The 20371-nt window shown below is 40.0% G+C and overlaps 1 protein-coding gene across 1 annotated transcript; it reads left to right on the plus strand.

Annotated features, from left to right (window-relative positions):
• Positions 1-734: 734 nt before the first annotated feature.
• Positions 735-20267, plus strand: acat1 (acetyl-CoA acetyltransferase 1). Its single transcript, XM_042499684.2, has 12 exons — positions 735-867; positions 1960-2007; positions 2100-2217; positions 3423-3518; positions 5144-5244; positions 7644-7787; positions 8998-9148; positions 9233-9328; positions 10617-10730; positions 14475-14539; positions 16506-16663; positions 19402-20267. Exons 1-12 carry the CDS (start codon positions 841-843, stop codon positions 19520-19522), a joined length of 1239 nt encoding a protein of 412 aa, XP_042355618.1. The 5' UTR covers positions 735-840; the 3' UTR covers positions 19523-20267.
• Positions 20268-20371: the final 104 nt, after the last annotated feature.

Genomic DNA, 20371 nt, shown 5'->3' on the forward strand with positions numbered 1-20371 from the left:
ATCATTGCAGTTATTTTTGGCCTTCAGTGGTTAGAGCAAGTACAGCCATTTGAAACAGTCATTTGCTCAAACTAAGCAGCAGCTCTCAGAGGATTTTCATCAAGGTGAGTGGTCAGAGAATATCTCATGATAAAAATGCACAGTATGCTTTCAGGATTACAAAGGGTGTGTATAGAGGTGCAGTGGTGTTGGGTCCCTGTTCATATAGGTGTGAAACATGATGTACAAATTGGCAAAGAAGACTCTTAGTGGCTAAATGACAAAAAAAGTGATATTAGTTGTTGGGAAAGGGTGAGACCATTATTAGAGCAGCCATTATTAACACCTAGCAGAACAACTGGATAATATCATAACTGCAGAGAGGATGTAAAGGCTAGGGCAGGCAGGTCTTTATTAGATATACATATAATCAAATATCTGTCAGTAAGCTTCATGCAGTCTGTGTAGAGCGCATTATGCAAAGCAGTAAATGTGTTTCAGAGAGGAGACTGGGAAATATAGTAAGCACATGAAAAGGGACATGAATGGAGCTAAAATTAGTTTACTGAGCAAAAGGGCAGGGCTTCAGGAAAGCGAGAAGGGGGCTGGTCGGTTATATAAAACACGCAGGATTATGAAATAGGATTTTTAAAAATTCTTTCTTCATTTTATTTTGATCTGTTCAGAAAAGTCAATGCTATGACTTCACATGGGTTACTCCGACACAGTAGGTGGCAGTATACACCTTTAAAGTTGGTTTGCAATCCGCCAACAAACTCGCAAAAGAAGAAGAAGAAGCAGACGTAAGAAGAAGGTGAAGTGTGTGCAGTGTCTAAAGAGTCACCCGGTGGACTTTTAACCATGCGCGCCCACATGTGTCAACGCCTGGTAAGAGAGTGCGTGTGCAAGAAGCGCTCTGGGTTTGTCTCCTGTATTTTTTTTATTGCATTGAACAGCTGAAGTAACAGTCTTAGCGGCTGTAAACACCAGGCCCCGGGTTAACCGCAGTACCGCGGCTAACATGTCTGTCTGTCTGCCCTGCGTCCTTGACCAAAGTGACGGCAACACGGGGCAGCGTTACCAGCTGCAGGTTGCTCCAATGCTTTCGTGATCACCGTTTCTCAACTGCGTTACAGCGAAGTTTGCTACTCTACAACATAAAGCTGTTAATTACAGTGACATCAGTGGCTTAATGACAATATATGTAAGAAAAATAGACCGACTGGTAACGTTAAACGTAACTTATTAGAATGACTCTAATTTTAGTCTGTTGTGTAATCATGTAGGTATTGCTAACGTTACCTGCTTGTGTGTGCCCTTACTGTCAGTCACGTATTTCTTCTGCCTCTGTGCATGAGTTAAAACTTAAACTCTTAAAAACCCTAGCAAACGGGCTTGACTTCTTTCAGAAAATATGGATGGAAGGCAGTGAGCAACGAACGAAGAAATTACCCCCAAATTAGTAAGATATTTGCAAGTACGAGAAAATTACAGAAAAAAAGGTTAATTTTTTTAAAGACGACAAAACAAATCAAAAAAGAAAGAGACAGTTTAAGAAGTGCTTAAAAATATAATAGTTCTGAAATATAATTTAAAATATGTAATGATGATTATTATAATTTAGTTTTACTCCTTTCTGTACGTTTTTCAAAATATTTTTTAAATCTACTAATTTCTTACATTTTGTGGAACATTTTTCACCCAGTTGCTTATTGCCTTTACCCCTGTGGTATTGATGGAAATCACACCCATTTTCTGAGGTTAGAAGTTAAAAGTTTTTACTTGTGAATGGTGTCTGAAAGCAGCACAAGAAAAGTGAAGTCTCTACACTTTTCATGTTAATTTGACCAAAAAAATGTTTGAGGGGCCTTCAGGTTTAAAAGCAAACTTCACTGGAAAGATATAATTAAAATCAGGAGCTCTTTCATGTATTGAAGGTGAATCATTGTAACATTAATCATTATGTCACTGTTACTGTAGGCTCACCACTACCTCTCAAGAAGCTACGCGTCTCGTCCTTCACTAAATGTAAGTTATCTTTCAGTCACTGAAATTTCGAGCTAAACACTGAAATGTTTGGACTGCACACTATAATGCAGACTTTGAATGTATGGTTTCAGGAGGTCGTCATTGTCAGCGCAGTCCGCACTCCAATGGGCTCCTTCAGAGGCAGTTTGGCTGCAGTACCAGCCACCAAACTGGGCTCCATTGCTATTAAAGGAGCCATAGACAAAGCAGGTATGTTCTGTGGGCTGTACCACAAAGTAAGTTCAGTAGAGCCAGACTCTGTAGGTGGGTTTCCATTAACCCTTAAATTGCACAAACTGAAATTGCAAATATAAAATACATCAATGGGGACATGTAAATTTTGAAAAAAATATTATAAATAAAGTTTTTAGGCATGCATGAGGTGGCATTTCAGGTGATTCAAAAAAAGCCATATTTCATAAAACCGCAATGTAAACACTTTTTTGGCTTTTCAGGTCACATGATGCTATGGCTATGTGCTTGTTAGTAGGAACTGGCTCCCTCATGATGCAGCAGTTACTACAAGAGGTGTTCTTGCATCACATAACTTGTCAAAAGTTGAGCAGATCATCTGAGAGTTTTGAATTCACAATTTCTATGTAAAAATCGTGGACTGTCACCTCCCAGAAATCCCTCATACGTGGCGGCTCCCACGTATAAGGGGCTTGCCTCTCCATTATGGCTCCATAACACGCCTACGTGGCCTTGGATTGGAAATAATGACGGCTAGTGCTGTGGCTGCAAAAGAAATTAAGCTGCTAATGTTTTGAACATCCATCACAATGCTTCTTGGAATGTTATTGCCAGAGGAAAAGTCGCAGAACATTGCAAGAGAAGTCCCATAACATAACTTGGTGGAAATGCTGTAATCTCACAAAAGCGTTTTATCGACATTTCAAAAATGTTGCTGAAGTTTTGCACAAATCTGGAATGGAACAACTGGTGAATAAAATAAAACAATATTCTTGTTCACATTCTGCATTCACTGACATACAAAGTTCCTCTGTAAAAACACACATGATGCATGCATAAAGTAAGCACTATCGTAACTATATATGTATATATATATAAGTTTTTGCAAAAGTTATCAGGTCTATCCAGCTAAAAAGAGAGCCCCTTTCTTAGGACAGAAAACTCCGCCTTTAGACTAAACATAGCTCACTAACACACTACTCTGGCTTTGTGGTACAGCCCTCACATGGTTTACTTCTTCAAAGAAATCTGTTGTCCTTCATGTAGGCCTAGATGTAACATCAGCTGATCATCATTATCACCAGAAGTGTGTGCAAGCATGCCTTAGCTAATACACCAGATGTAACTCACTATCTGAATTTTCCATGAGTAGGTGCATTGCTGCATAAAAAAAAGATGGTTGGTGTATCTTCAGAGAGTTGAATTCATGTTGTTGTGTTTAGGAATCGCTCCTGAAGAGGTAAAGGAAGTGTACATGGGCAATGTGCTTCAGGCAGGAGAGGGACAGGCCCCCACAAGACAAGCCTTGCTTGGAGCAGGTATGACCACACTGCTATATTTTCACCTTCATTCCAAATATTGGCATTTTACCAAAATATTGATGTCCAGAAACCAGCTATACACATGCTGCCATGACAAACAGAAATAATTAACTCAAGTACATAAAGCATGTTTGTCATCTCTTTGCCCTTTAGTTGCTCCTATTTCTGTACACATCATAATCTGAAATACAGATGTCCATTTTGTTTAACTTAACAGCTGTAACCTGTAACTAGAAGTGTCAGCACAAGTGCTGCTAACATAACTAAGAATGCTGAAATGGTTGTTCAGTCAAAATGAAGCTGCACTAACTAGTAACAAACAGGTTCATTTTTAAGAGAAAAAAGACATGAACTACAAGGGACTTTTCCTTTTAGGCTGGTGCTCCCTTGCCTTACCTTAGCGCTGCATTTCAAAGTGCTGTCTGTTGAGGCGGTGAAATGTGATTTTTTGTGATATACATTTTTTGCCTTTTATTTTTTGTTAGCTTAGCTAGCCAACAGACAGTTGTGTTACCATTTGGAAACATGCCCACTGCCCACCCTCGGGGGTCCTGTGCTTCCCCGGCTTCTCTGCACAGAGCAATGGCCAGGTCAGGTGGTAGCTAACATTAGCTAGCTAGTGGCACAGCTAATTCGGCATTCAGCTTGGTAACACTTTGCTGCGGGAACATTATGCTCACCCTCTGCTCTCCCCTGCAGGTAGCCCTGGTGATTAAGCAGCTACATTTCGACCGCAAATCCCTTTTAGTATTGTTAGTGATGTTAGCTACAGCAGTTTGGCTGACACTGCTAATGGTGGCAACAGAACTAACTGTAGCAACTTAGTCAATGATGCTGAAGGGGATTTACAGCTCAATACTGAGCCCCTTACTCACTCGGGCAAGCTGGGGGATGATCGTGGGCACAATGTTTCCACAGCAACGCTGTTGGGTCAGAACAGCGTCATTATCAGTCATCAGCAAATGAGCAGCTCAGCTCGCCACTAGCTCCTACCAGACCAGAGTGGTGCACTGTGCAGTAAATTAAAGAGCAGCAAAATTAGCCTATAGAGCCCCATGTTTAACCGTTCAAAAAGTTCCCGGGGTTAACCAGTTAACAGTTAACTGACTTAACACCTCACTTCACCGAGGTCACTGATGCTCTGTAGATGGAAACCAGCTCTGCTACAACATTATCTTCTCTGTTCTTCTTAGAAGTGCTGATTTTACAGCTCACAGCAACTTCAAACGACACAGTCTCTGGCTTTTGTTTGATATCTAGTGTGCAAAAAAAAAGTTGGACATTTGCGATTCATGTTAGCGCAGTTAGCTTGTTTACTATATTATACGAAAGCCACTGTCACACTGAACGTCCCTCTGAGCGTCATTCAAACTTTAAAACTTTTTATGAAAAGAAACTTGAATAACTGAATATTTGTATTTAACAGCTGAATAATTCATAATTCTGAGTCGGGTACAGCCCTTATAATTTCTGTGAATGATAGTTCCTTTATTATCACACATATCTGCAACCATTACCAAATATACAACTCTCCTGTGGCAGACAGACACATGAAAACATCACTGAAGGCAGATCTAGAGATTTTTGTTTATCAATGCAATTATGTCTGATTGTATTTTCAGGCCTGACCCTCGGCACTCCAGCAACAACCATCAACAAAGTGTGTGCCTCTGGGATGAAGTCCATCATGATGGCAGCACAGAGTCTTATGTGTGGACACCAGGTAGCATTAGCATTATAAGAGTACTCTCTCCCTTACTCAGCCAGCTTTCACTTGAATTTGTGAAGGAAACTTTCTGTCTCTCGCAAGCCTCTCGGGAACGAAGAGTCCAAAGACTGAGAAAATTCTCAATGAATTGAAGTCATTTTTTTAACCACGTTTAACAGCAACACTTCACTTTAATAGGGATGTAACAATACATTGATCTTGATCAGTGGACTTTGATCCATGTGTCGATTCTACGATCAATGACCTAATGTCATCATTGCAAAGTGAAAACATTGATCCAAACCATCACCATAAGCATTTATTTTGAAAGTCTATTTCAATGTCAAGCATCAGCAGGCAGATAATGACTAGCAGCCATGGAAAAATACAGTGTGGATTACAGTATTTACTTTGGAATAAATCAGCAGTTTTGAAATAGTTTTGGTTTTGGAGGAAATGGAGGTCAGCAGACAGAGCATAGACATATGGAAACAATGCTGTACTGACAACACTTGGGAACAGGACGTACATGCCTGGCCTGCTAACTTTGCGATACGGCAGCATTAGCTGCTCTGTGTTTACAGTGTTCAGCTGAAAATATGCCAAATGACTAAATATTACATAGGAGGTGTTGAATATATAGTCAGTAACATTGTTTCTTGGGAGTTTGTAAACACAACGTTCAAATTTGACCTCTCCTTCTGGACGCGTAACCACCAGAAGCGCACACCCTCTGCCTCTGACAAGAGTTGCGAGAACACACCCACCTAGCCCAGCACCACCTGCAGCATCACATTTGTGTGTGAGAGCTAGCTGTTTGCTGGCAGATATCAAACAGTTTGAAAGTATGCATACGAGATGCAGCACTGGATTAACAGCTGCAAACATAAATGCACAAATTTACACAATTATAGCTGACACCGAGTCTCTGATGATCAGCTTACAATTCGGTGTCAGCTGCAGCACATCTAGAGAGATGATGGGTCACCAATTTTTTATGCGTGACGCGCACGTTTGTCAACAGAAAAAGACTAAAAATGGTGTTTTGATGATTATATTGACTCCATACTGCTTTTTACTGCAGTTTAAACGTCTCTCCCTGTTACAGATGAGGTAAAGACCGCCCATTCTCGTTCAGAGAAGGCCATAACTTTAAAATACAAGCAGAGGGCTGAGTCTCTGTAGACACAGTCACCACCACACATGAACAGGAGCCCATACGTGATGATTGAGTAGATTACTTTTGTATAGGTCTCTATTATTTTTTTTAAGGAAAAAGTTACTGACTATACCTTTAATCTGTGAGTAGGGGTTTAGTCTGTTTGCTGCTAGGCTAGTTTAAGCAGTGTGAAAGTACTTAAGCTAATAATGCTAACTAGCAAAAAAGTGTTTTGTCTGTGAAGCTCAATAGTTATTATTGAGCCAAATTTTACAATTAAAAAGAACTTACTGTTAATTCATGTTTGATGGCTGTTGGGAGAACTTTGCCTTCAGGGCTTTAAGCCAGATAGCCCTGAAGTTTTAGGGAGAAAGGCTCATGGTTTGGGTTCAAATGAAATAAGATTTCATTCCGAAAAGGGCATTCTGGCAGAAGGCCTTGGTTGTGTTAAATACACATATAACATTATCTCCTATCAGTCGCAGGCCCAGAATTCAGTTCAATCCAAATCCTATTGTGTATTTTATTGTGTAATATTATATTGTCTTCCAAACAATTGATCCAATTTTGTAATTTCCAAGTATCCTTTGTCTGCTCAGTACTTCCCCAAAAGCTCTTCCTGAACAGAAAGTGAAACACGTCAATGCTCTCTTGAAAGCCAGACTCCATTGACAAAAACAGTTTTACCATGTTGAACACTGAAGCTGCTGGTCTACAGTTGCATCAGTCAGTTTGTTTGTGTTGTTTAATGTTTTACAGTTTTTATCAAAGGAGTCTGGCTTTCAAGAGAGCATAAATAAGTTTCACTGTCTCTTCAGTTCCCTGTTGGAAAGGGTGGTGTGTTTGGACAGTACTGAGCAGACGACTGGATGAATAAGACTTGGAAATATCGCTTGAAATATTATTTTTATACTTTTAAAGTACATCTAAACACACAAATCTGAGACCTCACAAGTAAATGGAATACTTTGTTGTGCCCCAAAACAAGCTTTGTTTACTACAAGATGTTTGAAAACCTGCAAGCTAGCAGCTTCAACATGTTAGACTACACACCTTTCAGTTCTTTGACAGAATGACTGTAAAAACCAAATCCTGTGAAACACATTAACATACAGAAGTAACCTTTTGAGTTTATACACATCCAACTTAGGGTACATAGATAACAGGAATAGAGGTCAGTGTGAGACAAAACAATCTAAAATAGAGTTTAGTTGTCACTACAGATGCATGTATGGCCATCTGTGTGTTCTTCAAGGATGTGATGGTGGCTGGCGGAATGGAGAGCATGTCCAACGTGCCTTATGTGATGTCCAGAGAGACCCCAGCCTACGGAGGAGTGAGGATGGAAGATCTCATTGTCAAGGATGGACTCACTGATGTCTACAACAAATTCCACATGGTAACAATCAACTCCTGTTAAATATGACCTTGTTGTATATATTTTTCAAGTCATGGAGATAAAGTTTGAATGCATTTAAAAATGTACATTTAAAAAGCTACAAGCCTCGCTAACAAGAGTTCTTGATAGATGGCAGCCATGTTTTTTGATCCATCTTGCTCAGTTATAGTAGGATTGTGTATCCCAGGCCTACAAGGCTATAAACCAGATTTGTTGTTGATAAAACCAAAATCCAAAAAGTCTATTCATATTAGTGTTTGTCAAACTATGCAAATTAGCAAAGAACCCATTATTGTGGCCATAATTGTTCAAGAGGCTTTTCTTTCTTTTTGTAGAGCACATTGAGATGTACATGTGTGTTTCACATTTCAAGTTAATCAGACTGCCATGAGGACTGCGGCCTATCAAAATTTTCACTCTTTTGGCTGTCAGTTATTGCTCAACCATCAGGCCGATTGCTTGAAGTGCTTGAATTTTAAGGGAAACACTTGAGTATAGGAATACATTGAAAATAGACCCTTCTTTAACAAAGAGCCTAAAGTCCTTGAAATCAAATGTAATAACACGTAACACTGTCTTTTCTTTTGACCAAACTATAATTTTATTCCGCTCCATTCTGAAACCCTGGCCAAACCAGTCGGCCTGGCATGGCAGAACTTAACATGACTTAACTTATAATCCGGCTCGTCACCTTAATTGGTTTTCCTTTCTCTTTTTAGTGGTGCCTTGATTGCCTTGAAAGTGAAAATTAAGTTCCATGTGGCTCCACATTGAAAGTAGTCTAGAAGTAGAAGTTTACAAAGCCAGTTTCATTTGTTTGTTATTTGAATTATTTGATTGGGAAGCACCGAAGCTCTTTTTTTTAAATTAAAGATAATGGGATTTTCCAACAATCAGTTTTTGCATTCAGTTGTATATGATGTACACAGTGAAGTCATTTTTCATTTAATTGTGAGTTAAATATTTAGAAATGTGTTTGTCCTAACAACAAAACATCAGCAGTGAGCTGCTACAGAAATGTGTGTGAAACACAATGTGTGCTTTTGAGTTATCTGTAATTTCATGCATTGCATGTTTACAGAGCATTAGTTGGAGGAAGCCCTATAAAATTTTTCTTGTGTCATTTTTCATCACTTAAAGTAAATTTGTTATTTTATCAGTTTTGTATTTGACCTCTTTTCTGTTGCTTTTGCCTTACTGTCTTTAAAAGGGCAACTGTGCAGAGAACACAGCCAAGAACAGCAACATCACCAGAGAGGAGCAGGACGCCTATGCCATCAGTTCATACAGCCACAGCAAAGCAGCATATGAGTCTGGTCTCCTGGCCAAGGAGATTGTGCCTGTTAGCATTCCCCAGAAAGGTACAGCAAGTTGGTCCCGGGCCAGTGACGTAGGGCTTTTACTTAATGCAGCAGCAAAAACCTGATTTTGAAATGATTTTGTAGGCAAACCTGATGTGGTCGTGTCTGAGGACGAGGAGTGGAGGCGGGTCGACTTCAGCAAAGTTCCCAAACTGAGGCCAGTGTTCCAGAGAGAGAATGGTAATGTTGCTGTATCATTTTTTTCATTCACTGAGTCATTCATCACTTGAATTAGGGAATAACATCAGACCACTATTCTTTCACTTAACAGAATTGCCATTTTGCTTTCCCACTGCCAGCTCTGTACACGACTCTGCAGTAGACAAATGTCTTGAGTGTGTAAGTGTGTGAGTGTGGGAGTGTGTGTGTGTGTGTATATGAATGAGTGAGAGGAGGGTGTTGATGTGTCCATTCGATACACCGACTATATATAAAGATGGGCGCCATGCCTCCACTAACCCCTGCTATGCTGAAGTGAGGTTAAAATATCCAGGATATGGACGTTGCCATCTTGAGAGGATGATGTCATTGAGAGCCTGCATCTGCACAGTACTGGTATCCGATGTGGGGGATGGGTTGGACACCTGGCCATTGAATGCGAGTGCATAGATTGGTTGTCACAGCTGTCAATCATAGCGGAAAAGCCTTGTATAATTTAATAATTCAACAAAACCAACTTATAAATATCAAACACTTGAACAAACATCAGGGTGATGAAAACTACCTTCAGTGACAGAAACCATCTTTGGGAAACATTTATTTGGCATGTACTTTGAGTTTTTATTTTGGCCTTTGTTCCATTTACCAACATGGAGGGTGGGCTTATGACCTATGCTGCAAACAGACACCAGGGGGCAATCCAGATTGAATAGCCACATTGAGGGAGCTGTCATGTCATCCATCTTTATATACAGTCCCACGGACAGACTGGAGAACATGTAAACAGTGCAGAGCAGCATGAACAGAGATCTGTAAAAACTTTTCAGTGGTTACTTCGCTTTATTTATTGTCTCTCTCAGTGCAGGCTATTTGTGAGCGATGTTTAGCCAGATGTTAGCGGCTGTAATTGTTGTTGTTTTTTGTGCAGTTACCTTATAATAATCCTATTATACTGTGCAAATAGATACAGTCTATACACACAGATATCAGTTACATTTTCTCATACATGAATATAACCATAAAATGAACCATTTACCCTCAAACATGAGATTAATACTACAATATGTCAAAAAAAGACAAATTTTATTAGGGACTTAATATATATTGAAAACCTATCATTATCTTCCCAGTTTATTAACTTTCTGAAATGTAATTGCCTTTCCATTTTCAAACATCCTTGTCGATTTCAGTGGAAAGAGCATTTGTTGGAGGGAAAGTAACTTGATAAAATAATAAAAGTAATTCTAATGCTTGGTAAAAGAACCTTTTTTTTAATTTGTATTTGTTTCAATTTTTACTTGCTTTGTAGGAACGGTGACAGCAGCCAATGCCAGCACACTAAACGATGGAGCAGCTGCTCTCGTCATAATGACAGCAGAGGCTGCAAAGAGACTTAATGTCACTCCACTGGCCAGGATTGTTTGTAAGTTTTCCACACACACACACACACACACACACACACACACACACACACTAAGCTGTGTTTGCAAAGCTCAGCTAAAACACTAAAACACACGTCTGGCATACATATTAAAAGTAACATTTCAGGTTGCGTTTAATCTACATGTAAATAGTATGAGAGGTTGCTATTAGGGATCCACCGAACCGATATTAGGATCGGACATTGGTTCCGATTTTGACAAAATTACTGGATCGGGTATCGGATAATTGGGCAGACCCATGGTGCCGATCCAGCAATGTGTGAGCAGCGCTGAACATCAGAAGTGTTTGTATGTTTGACAAGTTACTTGCAGAGTTGCCTTGCTTTGAGAAACTGGTTCTCCAGCACAAGACAACATCCCTGCCAGCCTGGACCCTCACCAGTATGCTTTCAGAACCAACAGATCCACAGAGGATGTCATATCTACTGCTCTTCACTCAGTCTTCACTCACTTGGAAAATAAGAACAGCTACATCAGGATGCTGTTTGTTGACTTCAGCTCAGCATTCAACACAATCTCTCCCATGAAGCTGACTGGAAAACTTAACACTCTGGGCTTCAGTACAACACTCTGCAACTGGATACTGGACTTCCTCACATGCAAACCCCAGAGAGTTCAGATTGGCAGTCACACCACTTCTATATTAGTGCTCAACACCGGAGCCCCCCAGGGCTGAGCACACACTGTACACCTATGACTGCACTCCCAGACATCAGGAGAACTCTATTGTGAAGTATGCAGATGACATCACCATCATGGGCCCCATTACAAACAACGATGAGAGTTCATACTGGGAGGAAATTCATTCATTCAAACCTTTATTTGAGACTCGGGAAATCATTGAAGCAGACCCTCATTTTCAATTATACTGACCGTGAACAAGGCATTTAAAACATAAGCAATCAAAAACGGTAGAGACAGAATCAAACAAAAAACAACAAACTATAATAGCAATGTAAATAGCTAAAAATAGAAATACAGGAAAACCAAATGGTAAGGTATAGAAATTATAATTAAAGACATTTACACTTGATTAAAACAATATCTGGAATAAGGCATTTGAATAGCCGTAACGATGGAAGAGTCTCCAAGTTTAAGTTCCTTTGCAGATTATTCCATGTAAAAGGTGTACTGTAAGAGAATGACATTTTTCCTTGTTCAGTTCTGATATGGGGAACGGGAAATAACAAGGTATTCTGTGGCCGAGTACCCAGATTATGTGACTTCAGAATTAAGAGAGATGAAGTATAGGGAGGAAGGATCTGTTTCAAAGCTTTATAAATGAATAAGAACCAATGCTGGTCATGCCTTACAGCCAAATGAGGCCAGCCACCTTTTGATAAAGATGGCAGTGGTGGGTGTTGTAAGGATTTCTAGTTATGAACCTTAGAGCAGAGTGACAGACAGTATTCAGTGACTTTAATGTAGAGGCAGCAGCTTTTCTACAAATGACATCCCCATAATATAAAACAGATTCAACTATTATTTTTTCTGTATAAAAAAGAGAAACAATTGTTTTCCTATATAAAAGGCCAATTATGGTTCTCAGTTTATTAGTAAGGATGACAGTATGGTGTTTGAAGTTAATTTTATTGTCAATCCAGACACCAAGGTATTTGTACTGTGCCACTCTTTCTATGGATGTGCCATTTGCGGAATGAATGTTAAAAGATTCTCAGTTATTAGCTTTGGTGAACAGCGTCCATTTGTTTTTTCTGTTTTTAAAACTAACTTATGGTTATATAGTTGGCGTTGGAGGGAGTCAAAAGACAGTTGTAGGCAACTAATGGCTGACTGAACAGATTTTGCTGAACAATATCTGTCGGATGACGTCAGCAACTTTAGCTCAGCAACCTGTAAGCAATGAGTTACGGCACTTTTGTTTTTAACATATCTTAGGATGGAGTCACCAACAATCAGACATGTAGGAGGAGTGAGCAGCGGAGGCTTGCTGCTAAAGATGAGTTAACGGGCCAGGGAGATGCATTTCTGCCAGCCGGTTTAGGAAGAGTGAAAGCTGGCTTTGATCGGTGGCCGGAGGATTTGACCAAGCGGCCTGACAGAGCACACGGAGCCGTGGGGACTGGCTCACATAGCGGCAGCAGAGACGAGTGTCGACGGTTTACTGTCAGCGGGGGGAAGTCCTGCTCATCCGGGACGCTGAACCGGTTGGTGGTCAGAATTTCACAGGGTGGAGAGGGACGCGTGGGAGACTTCTTCCCCCTGCCGTTCCTAAGTACGATGGACAAGGGCTCCTGGTTGAGAGTGGAGCTGTGGATTTTCAGATTTTGTGTGAAGGCAGCCTTAGCCATTTTCTTCAGTTTTGCTCCCTGCTGTTGCCAGAGGTCTTCAGCGCGAGACTGGTCAGCCTGGTCAGCCAGGATAGTAGAGTCCAGCTCAGCCTCAGTCGTAGCGGTAGGAGCAGCTTCAACTTCAACCAGGGAATCAAGGAACTGTTCTCAGCAGGAAGGCGAGGTGAGTGGTGGCATGCTGAGTTTGACAGTAGCTGGGGAGACAGAAAAACAGGTGCGGCAGCAAAGATGTGGTGTGTATTGAATCCCTGCTACTCCTGGTTTGGCTGGTGATTGGCGCAGGCACAAAGTAAAAACATGCGAGGATCAGGATCAGAGCAGGTTTAGGTCCACCACGGAGAGGAAACTTGCCAGCTAGGGCCCAAAGACTGGGCCCGCTGAGATGTATGTGAATCCAGCATGTTTTCAGTGATGGTGTCAACAATCTTGCAGAGTGGTGCACAGAGAACATTCTACTGCTACTAAAACCAAGGAGCTGATTGTTGATTTTAGAAAGATGGAGGCAAAGAAACACACACTTGTCTACATCAGGGGAGCTGAGTTGGAGCAGGTGAACAGCTGTAGGTTCCTTGGAATTACTATCACTGAGAACCTATCTTGGTCACCACACATCACCACCCAGGTTAAAATAGCACAGAAAAGGCTTTACTTTGTACAGAAACTTAGGAAGGCTAAATTCCAGAGCAAGATCCTGGTTAAATTCTCCAGAGGAGCAATAGAAAACATACTGATTGGAAACATCGCAAGCTGGCATGGTTCATGCATGGCCCAGGACCGGAAGACTACAGCGGGTGATTAAAACTGCCCAGAACATCACTGGTTCCCATCTATAGAGTATGAGTGACCTCGGTGAAGTGAGGTGTCTGCACAGAGCCCAAAGGATACTGAAAAAGCAGCCATCAAAGCCACAGTCTGTTCACCCTGCTGCCATCTGGAAAAAGATACAGTATCCGCTGCCGAACCACCAGACTACGAAGCAGCTTTTTTCCGCTGTGAGATTCTTGCACAAAAAATGTAGCAGGATTTAGGGTCCACTTTTAATTAATTTCTTCTTAAACCACATGTAAGAAAAATGACAAAATAAATCCGCCTTGTACCCTGTATATCATGTATCAAGAGAGCCAGAGAGCCAGAGGAGCGAGCCAGAGAACCAAAATACCAGTGGCTTATAAAAACAATGTGACAGTTTATATTCGATGTTCATGATATAGTCATTTTGTATATTGTTCATGGAACAAGCCGAGATACCTCAAGTATATTCAATATATCGCCCATCCCTATGACCAACTGAGAAAGCTGGTAGCCCCAGTGCTAATGGTGTTGTATTTGACAAATACAAACTTCATTTAATGGGATATTTCTTATTTGTCATAGATTTTGCTGAATTGCAGTATTGATATTTTTTTTCCGCAGCTTTTGCTGATGCTGCTGTTGCACCCATTGATTTCCCCATAGCTCCTGCATTTGCTGTACCAAAGGTGAGTAGAGTTTTTGACCATGATGTGAGTCCTTAAATATTAGGAAGGAATTAGCAGTTCAGCGTGCTGAGATGTCATCAAAACTTCTGAAATTATGGCTACTTAAAAACTTTGAATACAAGCTGAGCCCCAATGAAACACAGCGTGTTCGATAGTAACCAGGTCTAGCAACGCGTTTAACCTAAAAAAGCAGGTCTCAATTAGACACTGAGTCTTGTTGCCATTGATGATGCGATGTTCTTGAGATATAAAACCTCTTAAAGCACACTGAATCGTTGGCTACCTGCCTAAGCTAACACAAGTGAGCTGTTGAGATCACACATACAAATATAATGTTTAAAAACTTTTGGCAATAATGACTTGCTGTCCATAGTTAGCATGGTTAGATTTTCCAAAGTTCAGTCATTCAAAATCTGAGCACCAAAGTATAATTCACTCAGATCTACCAGCACGGTAAACAACAGAAAAAAACAAGGCGTTTTCCCCGTACCTATGGCAGGGTTCCCATGGTCGGGAAGTTTCTGGAAAAGTTATGAAATTAGAGCAATCTCTTCTTATCTAGGCCTGGAAATGGTTTGGAATAAACAGAATGTTATGTAAAAGTCTTGAACTACATTTTTTTGGCTATCGTTAACATTATTCATAAAAATTCCAAATTATGTCTAATGTGACACAAAATATGCTTTCTTTATACAATTAATATACAATTTATACAATTAAATTTAATAATTTAAAATCTAGTTCCACCTAAAAAGTTGCTGGCAGTTGGCCCAGTGAATTAATTATTTTCTCTCAGTCTGCAGCAGCTGCTAGAGGCTGCAAAAAATCATTTCATTTTATCATTCTCATTTACTAATGTCTGAAAAACTTTTCAGGATATGAACAGAAGTTAAAGCAGCCGCGTCTTCACATTCATACTCACATCCACAACTACAGGCAATTCAGAATCATTAATTAACCTAACCTGCATGTTTTTGGATTGTGTGAGGACACAGAGAACCCTGAGAAAATCCATGCTGCCACAGGGAGGACATTCATACTCCATATAGAAGGGGCCCCTCACCCCTGGTATGAACCCAGATTCCTCTTGCTTTGTGGGGACATTGTGCTACTGTGCCACCCTGTTTTATAAAATTGATTAGTTTAAAGTGTTGATAATGATTTAACTTACATTTTAACCGGAAGAATGCAACTCCTTAAACTGACGTTAAACAGTGTTGGAGAGAGAAGGTGTATCACTTTGTTGCAGTTGTCAGGACTGTAGAGCACTGTCCTCTTGCAGCTGTACATGGTGTCAAAGAGTGATGCTTCTTTTAACTCAAAAACAATCTTGAGTACAGGTCTGGCAGAGTACAAATATGAGACGTAAAAAGCACATGAACCCGCCGACAGCCAACTTAATTGTTGGCCTGCTATCAAGTTACTTACCAAACTGACACTAATTCACAGCTGTTATGAAACCCGCAACATTTGTCATTTTAATTGGTGTCAGAACACTCGATCAACCGTGCAACCAAACATTTTTTCACATTCAAACACTTTAATTTTCACCGGCATATGGAGCAAAGAGTCACAGCCCATTCATCAATGAGGAGAGCAGTGCTGCAGCAGAGGCAGGCTCAGCTGGACAACACACAGTCCAGTTAGAGACAGGATCGCATTCTAATCAGCTTTACTTTGCCCAATAGGATCCATTAAAATATGGCAGATCAGCTTTAATACTGATCCTGAAATTGGTCATCATAGGAAACATGATACCGTTAACAGGGCAGGGTGAAGCTTAGGGAATTCAAAGCAGTGGTACATTTTTTGTTATTTTCATAATGTTTAATTTCAAAAGAGCAAGAATTCTTTTACAATTCTGATCAAAGATGTGCTCTATCCTGGACCACACTTCACATTTATGGATGCAGTTCTTATTACTTCACCTTATGTGTGTGTGTCTGTGTGTGTGTGTGTGTGTCAGGTGCTGGATGCAGCAGGGCTGAAGAAGGATGATGTCACTATGTGGGAGATCAATGAGGCCTTCAGTGTGGTCGTGCTGGCTAACATCAAGATGCTGGACATCGACCCTGCAAAAGTCAATGTCAACGGGGGAGCCGTGTCACTTGGACACCCCATCGGGTAAGCAGCTGAGAGGAACCAGCACAGACTCCCTGGTCAGTGTTTTCAAATAGATTTGAGATGTGACCTGGAATGAAGAGGAAAGAACAAATACAGCTCTAAGATGCACTACCGGGTTCAAGCTCTTTCTCGGCCAACAGAAGGAAGCAGCTCAGTTGCCCAAAATCAAAGCACAAGCAGCAGTTAGGGGTCGTGGGCTTCATTAGCCAGAGTAAAATGGCTCCAACTTGTTTTAATTCTGTAAGACCAATGACGTTTGTCCCACCACTACAATGTACCAAGCAATACATTAACAGCACACTCGAAGTCTCGCCATTTCCCCCTCCTTAATAAGAATCAAACAAGACTTAATCTGTACTGTTAACCTTTCCTGCTTCAGCTCCACGACGGCAGTCAGAGAGCACAGGGGAGATTTGTTTACCTCCAGGTTCAAAGTAACTTTGGGGTAAACTTCCTTCACTTGAATCAGCAGCTGGGAATCAACACAGGGAGCACCACTTGGTCTTGAGAAGCAGCAGCATTTATTCACCAAAAACTGTAACTTACACTTCACATTTACTGCCAAACTGACCACTTTTACTGCTGGGTGAAGACCTGTTTTTCTGCTCTGCCCTGAAACAGTATCTGACATTCGAATCACCTGCTCGACCACTCACACCATATACTCACACACACACAGACACTGCCCTCTCTCTTAAAGGAGCCATACCACTAGTTCCAGATGTGTCCGCTGCTTCATCAATGGTGGTCATGTTTGTTTTGCTTTTGTTAACTGTATTGCAATAGTTCCATTCCATTCCAACACAAGCACATCTCATTTATTTGTCTTCAAACAAAGCGGAGCTGCTTGAATTTTTTTTGACTAGTGAGGAGCATGCCAAGATGCATGAAAGCTGTAATTAGAAATCAGGGTTTTTCCTCCAAATACTAATTTCTCTTAAAGTTCAAACATTAACATTGTCTTGTCTAAAAATTAATATCAGTGTGTTTTCTTTGCATTACCTAAGGTCTGAAAACACTGCCTCTTTTCTTGTTATTTTGACCAGTTATTTTCCTTTAAGAAATGCTCTAAATTACAATATTTTTATTTAGAATTTGGGAGAAATGTTTTCAGTAGTTTATAGAATGAAACAAAAATGTTAATTTTACTCAAACACACTTAAACCAGAGAAACTTATAATTTAACAGTGGTCTCTTAAGTTTAATTGTTTTGTTTTTGTAGAGGACATTGAGTTGTACTTGTGTTTCAGATTTGTTGATGTGATGGGCATGGTGCCAAGTTTCATATCTGTAGCTTTTTCCAGGACGCTGTAATTGAATAAAGGTATAATTTAGGGTACGATTTTTAGTAGGCCATGCTCACAGGCACCAATCAGTATGACACTTCACATATTGATCAGTATTGGCTCCCAGTACATGTTTACCGAATTTTTGTGTGAAACTCTGTCTCCAAATCATGTGTTTTGAGTTACACTTTTGTGGCACCCCCTTTGCTCAGGCTGAAAACGCTTCAGTAAACCTACTCTAATCCATGCTCTACTGTATAACTGCAGTCCTTATCATACTAACTAATAACACTAGTGATGTAACTATGAGCAAAATATCTCTGCAAATGAATCCATGCGCTAATTTATAACCTCCTTGGTTATGTCATAGCAAGTGACTTATGCACCATTAGTGCATTATGCACCAGTACATTCGCTGAATGTATTCAAAGGGTGTTTGTATCCTTGAGCCAGGACTTTGGTGTGTTTTTCAGGGGCAGATTTAGTGATTTGGGGGCCCATACAAACTCTGTATTGCTTTATTTCACACCCTCTCTCTAACTGGGAATGTTGGTGTTGGCGGTGTAAAAGGAAAAAGGCCTTCTCAAAACTTTCATTCTGAAGTTAAACTATGTAAGGTATAATACCACAGAGTAACAATCTTGCATTCAAATATTACCTTAAACTGACGAGTGAAAAACAGACATTGCCGACCCAAAAGACTCATATTTACCTAACGTGGTTGAGGTGGAGCTTTCAGATTTCATATGAATCTGAATAGTTTAATGAATAATAATACCTCATGTTTTAAGTGTTTTGGGGTTTTTTTGTAAAATTGGAATCTACAATATATTCAGTAGCATGTCACTGTCAGGTATTTGTAACGAGACCTACAATGTTTTTCCTACAAGTACACAGTAAGTCGTACACCTTTAAGTTGCATGTTTACCAGTTTTTTTTAATGTGAACAAACATCATAATAAAAATAAAGCTGTTATTGCTCAGGACCCAAAACAGCACAGTGTCAAGTGTGATGTTGTATGAGGGGTTTCAAGAAATCTACAAGCAGCAGGAAAACCTCAGGCCAAGCAGTGGGCCCGCTCCCAACAGGCATGTTGTGAACTGCACCAGCTAAATGCATTTTCTAGTTACATTTCAGGCTCATATTTGACGCCACTGACATCACATCACTAACTATAAATGACACTGTGAGCAGCTTCTTGGTTTTACCAAACATTACTGAAGTAGCATTTGTTATCTGTATTTCCTTGCAGGAACAGTGTTTGTTTTGTATTTTAAACAGATGATGAGTAAACCATACTGGCTGTATGTGTTTGTTTTGTCTTTTAGGTTTTTATGTTTATCAGTATTTACATTTATGTTACATTTTTTTATTTCCAACAGGAGACCTTTATATTACCAACTCCTCTCTTTGCCTTACACTTACACTGTTTTTCTCTTGCTCTTCATCAGGATGTCTGGAGCAAGAATTGTGGGTCACATGGTACACAACCTGAAGTCAGGCCAGTACGGGCTGGCAGGAATCTGCAATGGAGGAGGTGGAGCTTCTTCTATTCTGATCCAGAAATTGTAGGAAACCTGATGAGAACCTTCTCTCCCCAGCACATTCTCTGTTAAACTGTGTTCACTCCCTTTTGACTCCAAATGGTTGAAGCATCTGTTAACCTCCATTTACTGTGAACAATTGTTCTGTTACAATTTCAATGCCAGTTGCCTTATTCAAACAACAAAGTAGAACTTGACTCACACAACATCATGGCTCAAGTGTTTGAAACACTCCTTGGTTTGATGACACATATTGTGCAAAAAAGATTAATATTTAACTCTCAAATGAAACAGTAAAATAAATAGTTTCTATGAAACCACTGTTGTGTTACTGATCTTCAGTGACTAAAAGTTTGACCTACGATAATTCAAGTTTCACAACAGGTACATTGCTTTGGTTTTAATATTTGTAAGCTTATCTACAAAGCTATACTACAGTAATAGTGACCTGGCACTGTCATTTTTAAATTGGCCACTTGATGATGCAATTTCTCTGTTGAGTGCTCCTTTCCATGTTACAATCAATAACAGGTCAGAGTAGATGTTTGTGGTGTTCATATACTCTTTTTTTTAAAAAGTTTCACATTTGTTGCTGTTATCTTGTTTTGGTGTTCATAATTGGTGAGTTCAAGTTTTAATTAAGGTAATAACAGAAATGTATTTTAAAAGACATCTCAAAGCCTCAGCAGGTAGAAACTTTATACAGTATAGATGAATGATTAGTTTGATGCGTTCAAAGCACAAAATAAAATAACCTCTTCCCTGCTTCCTTATTTCCAGTGACATTCCTTAGATCACACCAAACTCTCCTCAGACTTTGCCTTCATGTGGTCTCAGCTTCACTCATGTAAAGTTTAGTTATACATGTTGCACTGTT

The sequence above is a fragment of the Plectropomus leopardus genome, chromosome 15 (genome assembly GCF_026936395.1).
Source record: "Plectropomus leopardus strain MGB_pleo_1.0 chromosome 15, ASM2693639v1, whole genome shotgun sequence".
In the NCBI taxonomy this organism is placed as follows: Eukaryota; Metazoa; Chordata; class Actinopteri; order Perciformes; family Serranidae; genus Plectropomus; species Plectropomus leopardus.